Source organism: Geotrypetes seraphini, chromosome 3 (assembly GCF_902459505.1).
Source record: "Geotrypetes seraphini chromosome 3, aGeoSer1.1, whole genome shotgun sequence".
Lineage (NCBI taxonomy): Eukaryota > Metazoa > Chordata > Amphibia > Gymnophiona > Dermophiidae > Geotrypetes > Geotrypetes seraphini.
In genome coordinates, this window is record NC_047086.1 from 122,112,837 (window position 1) to 122,130,792 (window position 17,956).

The following is a 17,956-nucleotide window of genomic DNA, read 5'->3' on the forward strand; positions in this document are numbered from 1 at the left end:
TATGTGAAACTGTTTAATTCAAAAAAACATACCAGGAATTCGGGTATGTTTATCTTCCCTACCCCAAGGGCATGTCGCTATAAAACATTCTTTGACAGGACTCTAGAACAGTGTTCTTCAACCACCGGTCCATGGACCAGTGCAGGTCCACAGAAATTTCCTGCCGGTCCACAGGGCCAGCACGTGCATCAGGCCCAAAACAGTGTTCTTCAACCACCGGTCCACGGTGCGATCGATGCAGCGTTATCTTCAAGCCAGCTCCCTCTTCCTAACTGATTCAGTGCACAAAGCCAAGGGCATCCTGCGCCTGAACCGGAAGCCTTCTCTCTGACGTTGCAACGTCAGAGGGAAGGCTTCCAGATGAGGCACGGGACGTGCAAGGTGCAATTAGTACTATTATGGGGGTGGGGTCTGGGGTGGAGATTGGGTAGAGATGGGCGGGGTCTGGCCCACGACTTAGTCCAGTGTTCTTCAACCGCTGGTCCACAGAATAATTCTTTTATTTCTGCCGGTCAATAGGTGTAAAAAGGTTGAAAAACACTGCTCTAGAATATCAGGTGGGGAAAGTGAATTCCTGGATAAGCCCGCTGATTGCTCAGGCTCATTCTTACCCTATATTAAGGAAATTATTAAAACTCGTTTATTCGATAAACAAGAGTGTTGATTTTTATTATATGTTTTTTAAAGATATTTTATATTAGGTTGTACTTGTAACCTTTTCCACTAACTAGGTTTACTTGAGATATTAATAGCTGTATGTTTGAAATTGTATTTTAACCATGATGTATAAATTTGCTCATAGAAGTGTGTATGTGATTGTTTTTATTAACTAAAATGTTTTTTTGTTTTATTTATTACACTGTTGTGAACCACACAGAACTACTGGTAGGGCAGTATACAAAAAATAAATTATTATTATTATTATAATTACACTGCATGCACCATAGTTGTCATCAAAACACATTAATAATGGCACTAGGCTGTAATTAAAAATCATCATAAAGAAACAGGCTTTATATACTTAGCTGAAGAAAAAAACTTAGATAAATTAAAGGGGCATTAAAATGTTTCCTTTTCAAAGATGCTTTTGAGCTATGATAACTCCTCTTCTTTTCCAGTTTCGTAAGCCAGAGCCATGAAAACCCCTTCTTTCCCTCCTCCTCCTGTTCTAACCTAACCTCTTTATGCTTACCTTTCTTGAATTTATTGTAGTTCAACTTCTTCTCTTTTGTGTGATAGTCAGTCTGTCCTTGGCCATGTAATTTATTTCATGTGTTTTTGTTTCTTATGTTCCCATATTTTAACATATATCGCTTAGAAACCATGATTAGGTGATCAATCAGATTTTTAATAAACTTGAAACTTGATATGTACTGTTGTCGCCAGATTGACAGGGGCATTGCTTTCTAATACATTAAGAACATAAGAATTTCCGCTGCTGGGTCAGACCAGTGGTCCAGTGTGCCTATCAGTCCGCTCACGCGGCGGCCCCTAGGTCAAAGACCAGTGCTCCAACCGAGACCAGCCTTACCTGTGTACATTCCAGTTCAGCAGGAACCTGTCCAACTTTATCTTGAATCCCTGGAGGGTGTTCTCCCCTATAACAGACTCCGGAAGAGTGTTCCAGTTCTCTACCACTCTCTGGGTGAAAAAGAACTTTCTTACGTTTGTATGGAATCTATCTCCTTTTAACTTTAGAGAGTGCCCTCTTGTTCTCCCTACCTTGGAGAGGGTGAACAACCTGTCTTTATCTGCTAAGTCTATTCCCTTCGGTATCTTGAATGTTTTGATCATGTCCCCTCTAAGTCTCCTCTTTTCAAGGGAGAAGAGGCCCAGTTTCTCTAATTTTTCATTGTACGGCAACTCTCCCAACCCCTTAACCATTTTAGTCGCTCTTCTCTGGCTAATATTAGTTGGTCCAGAAGAAGGCTACTAAAACAGTCAGAGGTCTTCATCACAAGGTGTTTGGGGACAGACTTAAAGATCTCAGTATGTAATACAGGCAGTCCCCAGGTTAAGAATGAGTTAACGTTTTTAAAGCTGTTAAGTTGGATTTTTATATAACTCAGAACTTGTAGATTTTAAGGTTCTTGCTGCTTACCTCTGCTCCCAGTTGACAAAAGGGCCAACTGTCCCTACCAGTGTTCCCTCTAAGGTACAGCATGCACAACCACATACTGTTCTTAATGTGGCCATGCATCATTCCTGAATCTGCTGCAGGAGAAGTGTAGGAGTCTATGTCATTGGAAATACCGCTCAATGAAATCAGATGAAGCCACGACCGAGTTCTTAGGTATGAGTCGTACTTAAGTCGGGTGTTTGTAACTCGGGAATTGCCTATACTTTGGAGGAAAGGTGGGAAAGGGCAGATGTGATAGAGACGTTTAAATACCTACGTGACATTAAAGCACACGAGGTGAGTCTTTCAATTGAAGGTCCCGCGTGAGAGGACATTGGCTGAAGTTAAGAGGTGAGCTAAGGGTGGTAGATGTGTGGAATAGTCTTCTGGTAGAGGTGGTGGAGACAAAGATTGGCTGAATTCAAGAAAGTTTAGGACTGGCATGTGGGATTTCTTATGGAGAGGAGGGAATAGTGGATGCTGCAAATTGGAGACTGGCCATTTGGCCTTTATCTGGAGTCATGTTTTTATATTTCTGTTTCTACATCTCCATTGTTATGAAATTACCATATAAAACATTCTTCACATACTATCCTGTATGTATGTGTGTTTATAATTTGTCTTTCTCCTATCCAGGTGTTTATCGCCATGTCACTGGAGAGCAGGTTGGCGGTCATGCCATAAGGGTTCTGGGCTGGGGTGTGGAAGATGGCACAAAGTACTGGCTGATTGCCAATTCTTGGAACACCGATTGGGGTGACAATGGTAAGAAAGTCAGAATGTGCACAGATGCTATTGCAAAGGGATCTACACTAGATCATTCAACCAGAATTTATACTCAACATTACCCTCATTGGCTTAATCCCTTAGCACAGTAGATCTTAAACCTGTCCTGGGGAACCCCCCAGCCAGTCGGGTTTTCAAGATATCCCTAATGAATATGCATCCTAATCACTAATAATTGGGGTTACTTACAAATTAAACACTAGCTTCAATAAAGTATCCACTGAAACACACTATAGAAACTGTTTTACCAAATTAATTCAGTTATAAAATCTACTTTTAATTATAGTACTTTTAATATCTTTGCAATTCTCTCCATTTTACAGTTTACATTGCATCCCCCAACGAGCCTCAATACACACCCAACACATTCAATACAAACAACAAACATTCAGTACAAAATATCATACATAACAACTTAAAAGTTGATGTTAACAAATGTTGACCACTTATCAAATTCATTCCTGAAGAGCGTTATCTTTCCAGTTACTCATTGTTACATGAATGGACAGTTTATATGCCTCTGATTGCCTTCTGTCTAATCTTTCCCAGCTGAATCACACTCCCACTCATCACACTTCTGTGTGTTACTTGTTTCGGTAAGTAAACTTCTCCCTCCGTATTCGCTGTGATAGGGAATTAACAGACCTTCGAATGCAGAAAAACCGCGAATAACTTTTTCATATGTTATTCACTGTTTTCTATTAAAAATCATCATGAATATAGTGAAACCGCGAATAACATGGTAGGAGACCTGGCCTGTTCCTGAAGGCGAGGCAAAAACATGGTGAAGAAAGTGCTGGGAATCAGCAATTTTTCTCTGTAAACGCTTGGAATCAGCAATTTCTCTATGCAAGCTGATGTAATTTTGGGGGAGGAGCAAGCCAGCAAGCAAGCTAAAAACCGTGAATAATCGAAACCGCGATTGCTGAAACCACAAATACGGAGGGAGAAGTGTAGAAAGTAGAAGTAAAATGAAACAGTGGTGTAACTAGATGACCAATTTTGGGTGGGCCTGAGCCCAAAATTTTCACTCCACTTCTGCCTGCCTGTAGTCTATAAGTAAACCCATCCCTAAGTATCTTCTGAGACCTGAATCAAGCCTTTGATGTTCTTGTGAATGCAAATAACACAATTATTTGATCCACTTAATTGTTTAAATGGGGGGAGGGAGAGCAACAGCAAGACATCTGGAACATTTCATATATAACTCTAATAATATGCATTTGAGATTTTAATGGAAACCAATTTAAATAATTCAAAGATTTCAGTCCATTTTTCCCCTCTTTTATTCACAATAATCCCCCCCCCCCAAAAAAAAAAAAAAAAAAAAAATTGCAGGAAACATAACAAGAAGGTAGAAACAAGAAGTCTCAAACAAAAATATTTCCGTTTTCATTACATAAAATATAGTTATGTATCTCATATAAATAAATGATTCTATAATTTAAAAAAAAAAAAATTCTCTAGCAGCTACAAGCAATTTCTACTACACACATATAATTTGATATTAAATTTTTTCCTTGCATATATGATTACTCTGAGTCAAATTCAGCTTCCTTATTTTTAGTTGCTAGTTTCTTTGAGAGAGATCAGAATATTCGAAGCACAAATAGCTGTATCTCATATTTTACAGGACTAAATTTGGAAAGCTAAGGCTCAAGGTCGCGTCAAAGTAGCTGAGTCCAAAGTATACGCTCTCCAGAGGAGCCAAATGATATCTGTGGAAAAGTTGTACCCTGTGGCCACTGCACTGCTGGGTCCTGCTGCACCAAAGGAGTCCCCAGACTTGGTACACAGATGTTTGATGCCAGTGTCCAGAAAGGCCCCGGGCAAGACTTTTTGCCCATATCATGGACCCAGGCTGGTTCCCTAGCCCTGGAGGACCCAGAGGAGGCGAAGCCCAAAATTACCACCCCCTCCCCCAGCATGCTGTGGTACGCGGTACACAGAAGCTGTTCCAGCACCAATTCGGTGCAATCTATACATGTAGTCTATAGAGTAGTAGCTGAGGAGTCCATCCCAATTGTTTTTTTTAACAAAATGGAAGGGTATTGAGGCAGAAATAAAGCTTAGAAAAAAGATCAATAAAAATCCAAGTTGGCCGCCACCAGCTGATTTGCGCCAAAAATTGTAAAAATAAACACTTTCCAAAAATAGGGGTTTAGGGAGGTGGGAAACCTGAACCCCTACCCTCAGAAACTCTCAAAAATGAGTTTTACAGAGTTCCTATGACCACTGTTAAGCTCCGACAGGAAATAATGGAGGTGTACTCAGTCTCTGAAGTGCCTGCCAGCTCTGTACACTGCAGCTGAATGGAGGAAAAGGATTTTCCTCAGAACTTCAAAATGACTAGACTTGAAGATCTTCAGACCGCCAGTCAGACTGTAGCCTCCACCCCCCCCCACAACCCCCCCAAGACCAGGGTGGAAAATGCAGCTTGCACCCTGAAACCTGGAGGGACTTTTACACAGGACACATACAGCCTGAGCTTAAACCCCTGACCAGGTCAGCAGGCAAGTGAGCTCCCAGGGGAATGGACACTGAGTCTGAGAAGGCTGGCACACAACAGGCTAGCTCCACTAGTCCACCAAAGTTTGTGAAGCAGCAGTCCGGCTCCATGGGACTGCGTCCTTTCCTCCAGCAGGGTACATCGTGAAGTGTCTTGTGGCACTGAAACTACACACACACAAAAAAAAGAACTTTAAGCGACTAAAATAAGAAAAAGAAGCAGAGCAAATCAGAAGACTTCTGCATGGATTGCTTGCAGAAATTGAAAACTGCAAGGGGTAGTATGGAATCTGGAAAGGACGTAACAGAATAATTGAATTTAGAGTGGTCATAAAAGATGATGTATAGTAACAGTGAAATAAGTGATCCTTGCGATACTTCGCATGGTGGAGTCCATCTTTTAGTAACAGGAAACCTTGGAACCATTGTAGAACAGGTCTTGAAATTTCTAGTTCAGATAGTCTATTTAGTAATTTACTGTGTCAAATGCTGCAGAGATATCGAAGTGCAGTAACAGCATTTGCTCACCCATACTTAATGCTGCTGTTACTCTAAGCCAGTGTTCTTCAACCTTTTTACACCCGTGGACCGGCAGAAATAAAAGATTATTTTGTGGACCGGCAAACTATTAAGACTGAAATTTTAAAAACCCATTTCCGCCCCATCTCCGCGAGCTCAGTCCCTGCAAACCATCTGATCCCATCCGCACAAGCCTCAGTTAATGATTTTTTATTGAACGTATTTTATTAAAGTATAAAAAGAAACAATATTCTGTACAATTGTGATTTTATAACTACAAATATACAGAGCAAGGACCAACAAAACCCCTGTCTCCCCTTCCCTTCACATATATCCCCTCTACTATCAAGAAAACTGAACAAGCCAAATTATTACAGAATGCTACACAGAAATATCATGCTGACAGTATACTGAAGTCACACATGGCAGGAATAGTGTTAGGGGAGTGCCCCCTGGTCAGAGAGCCCTAAGCCAGGTGGAAGCTAAAGAAGCACTGCCTGGGCTTAGCAGTCTCCAATTATGTCTCTAGCAGGATATATATTTGAAATCTGATATATTCTAATGACAAATAGAAATTGTTGTCTCTGGTTTCTGCTTTCATCTTCTTTTCACTCTTTTCCTTCCAGCGTCTGCCCTGTCTCTTCAATCCAGCATCTGCCTGTTCCATCCACTGTCTGCCCCTTCCAGAAACTGTCTGTCTCCCCCTGCCATCACTCCTCTAGACCCCCCCCCCCTTGGTCTGGCATCCATCATCTTCCCTCTGTTCCCTCATGGGCTGGCATCTTTCTCCTTTCATCTCTCTTTCCCTCCCCCCTGTGGTTTTTAGCATCTCTCTCTTCTCATTTCCTCTGCTCAGATCTGATATCTCTGTCTCCTTCTCCTTCCCCGTTCTCTGGCATCTCTCTCTCTTCCCTTTCGTTTTCTTCTCTGGTCTTCCTTCTTTATTTTCTGCCTGCGTCTAAATTAAATTCTTTCTTACTATGCAGTCCTCAGTTTCCCTCTTTTCACTGTCTACCCACATCATGCCACCCCTTTCCTTCACCCCTCCACTATCTCACTAACTCTAACTTCTTCCCACATCCAGCATATGTCCTTTTTCTTTATCCTTCCTTCCATCCAGTATGTGTTCTCTTGCTCCACTTCCATTCAGTATTTGCTCTTCCATTCTCCCCACTTCCCTCATCTCCCCCTTCTCCCCACCCCTCATCTGCCCTCTTTTCTCTCTTTCCTCCCACTTCCATCATCTGCCCCTTCTCTCAATCTCTCCATCTACCACAGGCCCATCTCTCTCTCCCTTCCTCTCACCTTTCCAATTTTGACAACAAGATGGGCAACACCCCCCCGCGATGACCTTCAAGATCGGTAACGGCCCCCCCCCCCCAGCACTCAAGATCGGCAACGAGCCTCCTCTTCCCCAGGCATCAACAGCACTTCAGATCGGCAACGCGGTACTCAGTCCAAAGCTTCCCTCTGACTCGAACTGCCTGGGTGGAAACAGGAAGCTGCGTCAGAGGGGAAGCTTTGGGCTGAGCACCATGTTGCCGATCTGAAGTGCTGTTGATGCCCGGGGAAGAGGAGGCCCATTGTCGAACTTGAGTACCGTCACGGGAGGGGGAGAGACCTGTTGCCGATCTTGAATTGCGTCACGGGGGGGCCCAATGCCGCCCATCGCCATTGCAGCCCAGATGCTGATGGCCTCAATCCGATCTCGCCGGCCCTGCGCGGACCGGCAGGAATTTTTTGCGGACCGGCAGTTGAAGAACACTGTTCTAAGCAATAAATCAACCCAGCATGTCTCTATAATGTGTGAATTTCTAAAATCATGTTGAGTGAGTTAACAGCAGATTCCAACACATAATACAGTTTTTCAGCTGAGGCAACTACAAATCAACTTTATCATAAAAGTAGTTATGCTTGCTATTGCCCTATAACTAATGGCATGAGAGAAGTTTTAATCTATTCCTTTTGGTACGGGTTAAGTAAAATTTCACCAAATGACTCTGAAAACCATCCTTTCTTCACAGTAGAATTGACCAATTCATCAAACAAGTACTATTTCTGACATATCACAATACAGATATGATGGGCATACATTGGCAACCCGTTGCAGATAAATTCTCGAATAGTTTATTCTTTCTCGGTGACTGTATTAAAAACTATCCATACTTCAGTCTAGTTAGTATACCAACAGAAAATCTTCAGAGATAGTATCATCTAATAGATTATCTGTAGCATTTCCAAATAGCTTAATTATCTGTAGCATTTCCAAATAGCTTAAATATAGTTTCAATCATTTTTAAATGATTTGCATGTTTTATGTTTAAAAGCTTGGCATTGATTAGTAATTGTTTTTTCTGCCCATAGAAGGTTAAAACTTTGCTTGTTTGAGTCAATATATAGGCAAAAATGGTCTGTTCAAGAATGGGTTGGATTTAGATACATTTCAGAGATGGGATTTAAAATTAAGGGGAGAGGAGTGTAATTGAGCATATAAAGTAAAAAGAGGCAAGTAACACTGTGTATGAATAACTTATAAAGTTATACAAAGTGCTGTTAAAAACTTAACTCATGCTGGTTGGTATTATTACCTTAGTGAAGTTCATGCAAAATAGAAACATAGAAAGATGACGGCAGAAAAGGGCCAAGGCCCATCAAGTCTGCCCACTCTATAGACCCTCCCCTTAAGATTAGCCAATGTTTTGCCCTGACCCACGTAGTGATCCCACATGGGCGTCCCATTTATTCTTAAAATCTGGCACGCTGCTGGCCTCGATTACCTGTACTGGAAGCTTGTTCCATTGATCAATCACTCGCTCCGTGAAGAAATACTTCCTGGTGTCACCGTGAAATTTCTCGCCCTTGAGTTTGAGCGGGTGCCCCCTTGTGGTTGAGGGGCCTCTGAGAAGGAAAATGTTATCTTCCACTTCTATACGTCCGGTGACGTATTTAAACGTCTCAATCATGTCTCCCCTCTCCCTGCGTTCCTCGAGAGTGTAGAGCTGCAAATTGTTTAGTCTTGCTTCATACGAGAGACCTTTAAGCCCTGAGACCATTCTGGTGGCCATCCTTTGGACCGACTCAACCCTCTGCACGTCTTTGCGGTAATGTGGCTTCCAGAATTGCACGCAGTATTCTAGATGAGGTCTCACCATGGTCCTGTACAGTGGCATTATGACAGCAGGCTTTCTGCTGACGAAACTTCTACGGATGCAACCCAGCATCTGCCTTGCCCTTGAGGAAGCCTTCTCCACCTGATTGGCAGATTTCATGTCTGCACTAATGATTACTCCTAAATCTCGTTCCGCTGAAGTCCTGGTCAAGGTCTCCCCGTTTAAGGTATAAGTTCTGCACGGGTTTCTGCTACCTAGGTGCATGACCTTACACTTCCCAGCATTGAAGCCCAGCTGCCAGGTTGAGGACCAGCATTCCAATGTACGCAGGTCCTGCGCAATACTATCTTGTAAATTGCTCTCGCTTACCATATTACATAGTTTGGCGTCGTCGGCGAATAATGTTACTTTACCTTGAAGCCCTTGAGTCAGATCTCCTATGAATATGTTGATGAGGAGCGGACCCAAGACCGAGCCCTGCGGCACTCCGCTGGTCACCTCCGATGTCTCAGAGAAAGTACCGTTAACCATCACCCTCTGAAGTCTGCCAATCATTGACCCATGCCGTTAGAGTCTCTCCTAACCCCATCGATTTCATCTTGTTTAACAGTCTGCGATGTGGGACGCTGTCAAAAGCTTTACTGAAGTCTAGGTACACTATGTCCAGTGAATCTCCTTCGTCCAGTCTTTTTGTTACCCAGTCAAAGAAGCTGATGAGGTTTGATTGGCAGGACCTACCCTTGGTGAATCCATGTTGATTGGGGTCCCGTAGATTCCCTTCGTCCAAGACCGTGTCCAATTGGCGTTTGATCAGTGTTTCCATAAGTTTCATACTATCGATGTCAGACTCACCGGTCTGTAATTTGCAGCCTCTGTCCTGCAACCCTTTTTGTGCAGAGGAACGACGTTAGCTGTTTTCCAGTCGAAGGGGACTGTCCCTGTACTCAGTGAGAGATTGAATAGCTCGGCCAACGGTTCTGCAAGGACATCACCTATCTCCATGAGCACTCTGGGGTGCAGATTGTCCGGTCCCATGGCTTTGTCCACCTTGAGTTTTGTTAGCTCAAAGTAAACCTCGCTAGGTGTGAATTTAAAATTCCGAAACGGGTCTTTTGTGTTTGACTGTGGCTTCAATTGAGGGCCGGACCCTGGCGCCTCGCAGGTGAAGACCGAGCAGAAGTATTCATTCAGTAGTTCAGCCTTTTCGGGATCCGATTCCGCGTAATTCCCATCCGTTTTTCTCAGGCGTACTATCCCGTCTGTGTTTTTTTTCCTGTCACTGATATACCGGAAGAAGGATTTGTCCCCTTTCTTAATGTTGTTTGCTAGAGTTTCTTCCACTCGAAGTTTGGCCTCCCTGACTGCCGTTTTGACCTCTGTGGACTTGATCCTGTGTAGCAGTTGATCTTCGCTTTTCCCTGTGCGTTTGAAGGAAGCAAATGCGTTTTTCTTCTCCTTAACGAGACGTGAGATCTCTGTGGTGAACCACTGGGGTTTGTCTTCTCTTCGCCGTTTATGTGATGATTTTATGTAACGGCCGGTTGCCTCATGTATGACAGATTTCAGGGATGACCACATATCCTCCACATTCCCTGTCTTAGTTTGGTCCTGGAGCGCCTGATGGACAAAAACTCCCATGCGTGCAAAGTCTGTTCCTCGGAAGTTGAGTACCTTTGTTTTAGTGTTTGATCTATGGAAACCTTTCCTCAGGTGGAACCATACCATGTTATGATCGCTGGAGGCTAGCTTATCTCCCACGAAGACTTCTGAGACGCTTTCCCCATTGGTGAGTACTAGGTCAAGGATCGTTTGGGCCCTGGTGGGCTCCATTACCATTTGATTGAGGCGTGCTCCCCTTATGGAGGCTAATAGCCTCTTGCTGCCGCTGGTTGTTGCTGAAGGTGTGCTCCAGTCTACATCCGGCATATTGAAGTCTCCCATTAGTACAACGTCCCCCCGTAGAGCGATATTTTCTATGTCTTCGATTAGTTCCGTGTCTTTGTCTTCCGGTTGTCTTGGAGGTCTATATACTACACCAAGATACAGGCATTTCTCTCTCCCTCTGGCCAGGTTCACCCAGAGGGATTCCCCGGTGTATTTAACGTCCGTGATTCTGGTGGTTTTGATGCCTTCTTTAATGTATAGCGCTACCCCTCCGCCTAACCTGCCCTCTCTGTCTCGACGAAGTAAACTGTAACCCGGTATAGCCATATCCCACCCATGAGAGTCCGTGAACCAGGTCTCGGATATCGCCACCACATCTAGGTCGGTATTCACTATCTCGGTCTCCAATTGCAGAATTTTATTGCCTAAACTGTGTGCATTGACATACATGGCCCTCCATCCCTTGTGTTTGCTAGGGCTGTCATGCTTATTATGGGTGCTTACCTTGGGCTCAGAAGAGCGGTTGTGTCTCGCCTCCACAGGATGATTCCTTACTGCTCTGGAATGTGAGTGGATACCCTCCCCCAACTTACCTAGTTTAAAGCCCTGCGAAGTAGGCGGGCTAGACGGTGGCCAAGTACGTTTTTACCTCTTCTGGTCAGGTGAAGTCCGTCCGGTCCCTGCAGTCCCTGGAGTGCCTTTCCATGGTCTAGGAATCCAAAGTTCATCTCTATGCACCAGTTGCGAAGCCACTCGTTGGTACGTTGGATGCGTTCTTCCCTGGCTCTTTCTCTGTCTCTAACTGGGAGGATGGATGAGAAGACCACCTGTGCACCTGTTTGCTTCACCTTCCTACCCAGGGCTCTGAAGTCATCGGGTATGTTCTCTGAGGTGTTCCTTGCAGTGTCGTTCGTACCTACATGGATAAGAAGCATAGGGAAATGATCATTAGGTTTTAGTAGTTTATCGAGACAGGTGGTGACGTCACGAATCCTGGCTCCAGGGAGACAGCAGACCTCCCTTGACTGCAAATCTGGTCTGCAAATTGGACCCTCGGTTCCTCGCAGCATGGAGCCCCAATGACTACCACTCTGTGCTCCTTCCGGGGGGGCTGATCAGCGTGTTTTGGAGTCCAAGTTGTGCGCTGGGTGTCTACCCGAGCCTCTTCCGCTACCTCCTCAGTAGTAATGTCCTGCAAGATGTGGTATCTGTTTTTCAGGCTAAGTTGTGGTGAAGAAGTAGAACTACCCTGTTTGGGACAAGAAGAAGAAAAAGGAAGTGAGAAAAGGGGGGGAGGTTTCTGTGTTTTCCCGTGGAGGAGGTTACCAGCTGCCAGGGGCCGGCATCCCCTATCATTTCTTGCACCCCGATCGTGGAATTTAAAACTGGAGACTTGGGTGTCTCGAGGATGGATCCGTCATGGGTCAGCTCTGCCAAATGGGAAATCTCCTTGATGGCTCCGTCGATGAAGGCCTCGTCCTCCCTGATGCTCCTTAAGCGCTGCACCTCCTCCCTGAGGCTCCATAGTTGCTGTAGGATGTCTTTGTTCAGCTGCTCCATCTCCTCTGTCTGAGTAGAAACTGTAGCGTGGTTTGGGGGGGGCGGCCTCAGTCTGCACAGCAACCTCTGCCCTCCGTCCAGTGCCACCCTCCTCCTTCTGCACCATCCCCTGGATCCCGCCGGACGTTGGCGTGATGAACTGGATGGTAGTCTTGGTACTCCGCGTCCTCCCTGCCATATCCAAAGGTAGAGAGATTAGGTGTAAAATAGAAAAGTAATGAGAATAGGGAGTTGGAGAGAGAATAGAGAGTGTCAGGAGAAGAGTGTCAGGAGAAGACTATCTGCCTGGATGAGAGTGTGTAAGAAAAGCGTATGTGGAGAGAGTGAGTGTGTATAAGAGTTTAGAGTGTGGAGGAAATGTTTTGTTTTTTTTTTGTTTTTTTTTATAAAAAGAGTTTAGAGTATAGATTCGGCCTATTAGAGGCCCTTCTCAAGGCCCTTCGCAAAGACGCTCTCGCTAAGGCTCGCCGCACGCCGTTGGCTCGCCTCCTTTTAAGGAGGGGGGCCCGGGCGCCTACTGCTGACGCGGTGGGGGTGGGCGGAGCTACTCTCGCCTACCCCGATGCGATTAAAGGTTTGCCGCTCACCTTCGCTGGTTCCCCGAGTCTCAGCACGCTGCTGCTGAGCCTCCCAGCGCCTCCTCTCTGTCTCCGCTCTGCCCCCGCTGCCTGTTAGCAGTGGCTGGACCGTCGGCTCGCCTCCTTTTAAGGAGGGGGGCCCGGGCGCCTACTGCTGACGCGGTGGGGGTGGGCGGAGCTACTCTCGCCTACCCCGATGCGATGAAAGGTTTGCCGCTTGCCTTCGCTGGTTCCCCGAGTCTCAGCACGCTGCTGCTGAGCCTCCCAGCGCCTCCTCTCTGTCTCCGCTCTGCCCTCGCTGCCTGTTAGCAGTGGCTGGACCGTCGGCTCGCCTCCTTTTAAGGAGGGGGGCCCGGGCGCCTACTGCTGACGCGGTGGGGGTGGGCGGAGCTACTCTCGCCTACCCCGATGCGATGAAAGGTTTGCCGCTCGCCTTCGCTGGTTCCCCGAGTCTCAGCATGCTGCTGCTGAGCCTCCCAGTGCCTCCTCTCTGTCTCTGCTCTGCCCTCGCTGCCTGTTAGCAGTGGCTGGACCATCGGCTCGCCTCCTTTTAAGGAGGGGGGCCCGGGCGCCTACTGCTGACGCGGTGGGGGTGGGCGGAGCTACTCTCGCCTACCCCGATGCGATGAAAGGTTTGCCGCGCGCCTTCGCTGGTTCCCCGAGTCTCAGCACGCTGCTGCTGAGCCTCCCAGCGCCTCCTCTCTGTCTCCGCTCTGCCCTTCGCTGCCTGTTAGCACTATGCAGTTGCTTCCAAAGTAAAGAACTTTCCCCTGGCTATGCGTCACCTAGGTGATGTCCATCTAGCTATGAAAGATGACTGTTCATATTTGCAGGACTGTATCATCTGCTCTGCTCTTACACATCTGGAAACTGAGGCAAACCATTGCATGGATGTGAACAGGAGACAAGACTTTATAGCAGCTTTCCATGGCAAATGCTTCTTTAGACATCATATTTTCTAAAGTGTACTAGGATGCATTAGTTTTTTTCCAGTGTATGTAATAGTGTTGGGTTGTGTTTTTTTATTTCTTCCTTCTCCCTAGGTTATTTCAAGATTGTGCGAGGAGAGAACCACTGTAGTATAGAATCTGAAATGGTGGCTGGAATACCCAAAAAGGAGGTGTACTGAGACTGGAAAATAGCAGCAAACCCCATGAAAGAGTGCAATTTAAGCAGAAATAATCATATTTAGCATTTTTAAATTGAGAAAAGTTTTTATCTCTAGAACAATTTTAATTGAGATTGTATGAGAAGAATGTCTTTTTAATTTTATGGGAAATTTTACTTTCGGCAAACGTCTTGCTGTAGTGTAATAGATGAATGGAGGAGTAGCCTAGTGGTTTAAAAGGTGGACAGAGAAGTTAGGGTTCAGATCCCACTTCTGTTGATGCCCCTTGTAATTTTGGGCAAGTCACTTCACTTTCCATTGCTTCAGATACCATCTTAGATTGTAAACCTTCTGGGGGCAGGAAGATACCTTTGTACCTGAACTGTAACTCACCTTGAACTTGGATTTGAAAAAGGTAATTTTAAATCCTGTATCCAAGAAGTGAACAGATTGAGATGTGTTTTAACTCTTCAGGAAAATGAGGGTTGTCTTACTGATTTTTGTCTCCTTTCTAACCTTCTGCAGCTCCTGTCTGCTTCCATAGTCTATCAGTTATTGTCTGATGTATAGAAGAGTTGGGATTTTCTTTTTGGTTTTTCTGGGGTGACAGTATCAGGTTTTCTTAATTTGAGGCAACTAGTGCATTTTAAATATCCTGACAATCATGTGTACATGCACGATGGAGACTTGTAAATGTGCTCCCTCCTCGGATATTGAGAAGCAAATCACAATTAATTAAAACGTGGCAGGCATAGAAAGGCCTTTATAATAAAACATATCCTGGGGTCCAGTATATGCTTTATTACAAAGGACTTTATATGCCTGCCACATCTTAATTAATTGTGATTTGTTTGTCATTTTAAATAAACGTATTTGTCCACACATTGGTTTGACCTGTGTCCCTTCCCCACTCTTTTGAGTCAGGTGTTCTAATACATATTTGCAAGTGGTTACAATTCCCAGTCCTCATACAGAGCAGCCTGGAGAAATAAGTTCCCTAAAATACAATTTATTTATTTCTGTGGAAAGAAATGCTACACTGGCCACCTACAGCATAAATGCAAAGGCTGAGGATAGTGGATTGCCAAACAATGTAAAATACACTATTGTTTGACATTTTAAATAAACGTATTTGTCCACACAGTGGTTTGAAGTGTGTCCCTTCCTCACTCTTTTTCTGTTCCTATAGTTCACCCGTGGGGTTGTGTTTTTCCTTTGTATTGTATGTAACACCTGACTCACATCACATAGATAGGCACAACATTCAGAAAGGAGGAATTGAAGCCTGCAACGTTTTGCTAATGTATCCTCTTGTCACAGAATACTTTTAGGCAACAGCAGGAGAAGATGGGAGTTGTTTTTCCTGGGTTGTGTGGGGTTGTTTTTTTAGAAATTTATTTTTGTTAATCCTGATTTTGTTTAATAATTCAATTTCGGCTGGTTTTGAAGTAGTCTGCTAGTTTGTGGTCATAAATGTCATTTTGTTCCCTTAAGACTCAAGACTAACACATTTTTCTTGGTTTTATTTTCTTCCAAACTTCATTCACTCATGTGAATTTATGTGTAAACAATAAGTTTGTGCCAATAAATGCCTTTTCCCTGGATTTGTTTTGTTCGTCATTCCATCACCTTCTGAATGAAGGTATTACTAACCTTTGCAAACTTAGACATAGTAGCTTTTGGATAATTCTTAGCTTGGCTTAGTAATAGGGATCACTTGTGAGGATTCAGTTTGGTTTTAATTTTATCCAAGATTCCATTGGCTTGGAAAGAAATATTTTGTGTGCAAGTGGCTGAGAATGCTTGTCTGTTCATCTGGGGGCAAAATAACTCTAAAACCAAACATAATTAAACTGGCTTTTGTGGATATACCAGGGAAAAGCTGCATTAAATTCCAGAAAGTACTAAAGCAGGTATTCTTAAACCTGTCCTGCATGCCTGTTACTTCTATTATTGCATGCCTGTTATTTCTATTATATTCAAATCTGCCTCATATTCATTAGAGATTTATTGAACACCCAACTGGCTGGGGGTCCCCCAGGACAGGTTTAAGAACCACTGGACTAGAGTTAAAAATAGGACCCCCCCTATCACCATGACCAAAAAAGAGTCTAGTCTATTTTTATGGGTGAAGCAGTTCAGCAGCTGCAGCATAGAAACACAGACTTATTGAAAGAGTGCATGTTAAGAGCAAAATGTCAAAAGGAGCATTTTTTACCTCTGATAAGTCTTAAACTATTATTTTGAAAATAGAGCGTGTAGTAATAATAGTAGACGCTGAAGATAAATGTTATGTATGTACATTCATTTAAAATGATATGGGATAGATCCTTGGCATTTCCTGTTGGCAAACAAGTAAACACTATATTTTTTTCATATGTTGTCAATAGTGTGCACCCCCTCAAACTAACAGTCCCAGAAATGACATGAATCTTTTCTGACGGCTCACACCTAATCGACATGTAGGAACTTTATTTTCATGAATAGTGGCAGAATATAAATAACACCGTATTCAGGCACTTAATGTACTTAATCCAAAATATATATATATTTTTTTTTTGTGTGTGTGTGCCGCACACAACTATTATTGCACTTCAGAGAGACCATAATTATGTACTGAGTGTATTGAACAAAAAAATAATAATGTCATAAATGTGTGCTGAATGGATCATGTCTAATGATCACCATGGAATAAACACTGTATAAAACCTTGTCTTAATAATATAACCCCTAACTAAGCTACACCTAGGCTATGAAAACTATAGCTAAAAGAACATTGCGCAATTGGGCTAGTAAAAAGTGGAAAAAGAGCTCTAGAAATGGCCAATGTTATGTATCCTGGGGTACCCCATAAACTAAAACAAATAGACAAAAAACAGAGGCTACATGGCACAGACAGAACAAAAAACACAAAGTTCCAGTAGGCTTGAAACTTTTCTTCCATCTGTCTAGGATTCAGGGGTGAACTTAAATCTGCAAATAAACACACTGTTATACGACAAAAAAAACCAAGCCAAAAAATGCACACATGAGCAAAGTATATGTACAAATAAAGCATAGCATAACCATCTCATATTCAGAAAAGGCATAAAGCTAATGTCTCTGGAGCGTCTTTATCGCTGCAGTGATAAAGAGGATCCTTGGAATACATTAAAAATATCTCGTGCAAAACTGGTCTGGGATGGCTGGTTCATAGTCATTCACACGCGAGACTTCAGCGCGCTGAGAGGAAGAGGAAAATGCGGTAAGCTCTTGTATGAAGGAGAATACACTAAGTAAGTAAGTAAGTCCTTGTATGATACAGGTGAAGCACAGCAAGTTCTTTAGATACAGCTAAAGGTGAAGAAACAGACATCACAATGGAAAAATTCCCTCTCTCCTCTCCTACTATAATAAATCAGTGTATTAAAAGTCTAAAAAAATGATTTATGAGACATTTCTGACTACACTTATCAGCTGTCATGAGCTAGGAGAAGTGAAACTTATGATTAACAAAAAACAAGCAAAGATCCAGCTTTTCTGCATGGCAACAGGCATCACATCTGTTATGATATTATAAAAGGATGACCAAATCCTGGTCAAGAATAGAATTCTAAAGAAAATTATTTAGCAAGAGTATCTTGTGATAAAGGCAGGGCTTGGAATTGCTGATGTAGTAGATTAGAGGGACATTTGCGGGAAAAGGATAGGCCTTACGGTAAACTGGACAGACATATAGCATGACACAAATAATATAAACCAATTAATAAATTAACAGATGTAATGATGTGTAAGAAATAACCAA

The 17,956-nt window shown here is 43.6% G+C and overlaps 1 protein-coding gene across 1 annotated transcript in view; it reads left to right on the forward strand.

Annotated features, from left to right (window-relative positions):
- Positions 1 to 15,776, forward strand: part of CTSB (cathepsin B) — a 113,704-nt gene extending 97,928 nt beyond the window's left edge. Inside the window, exons 9-10 of the mRNA XM_033935519.1 lie at positions 2,756 to 2,884; positions 14,108 to 15,776. Of these exons, the coding sequence (XP_033791410.1) occupies positions 2,756 to 2,884; positions 14,108 to 14,193 (215 nt within the window). The 3' untranslated portion in view covers positions 14,194 to 15,776. The remainder of the gene's footprint in view (positions 1 to 2,755; positions 2,885 to 14,107) is intronic.
- Positions 15,777 to 17,956: the final 2,180 nt, after the last annotated feature.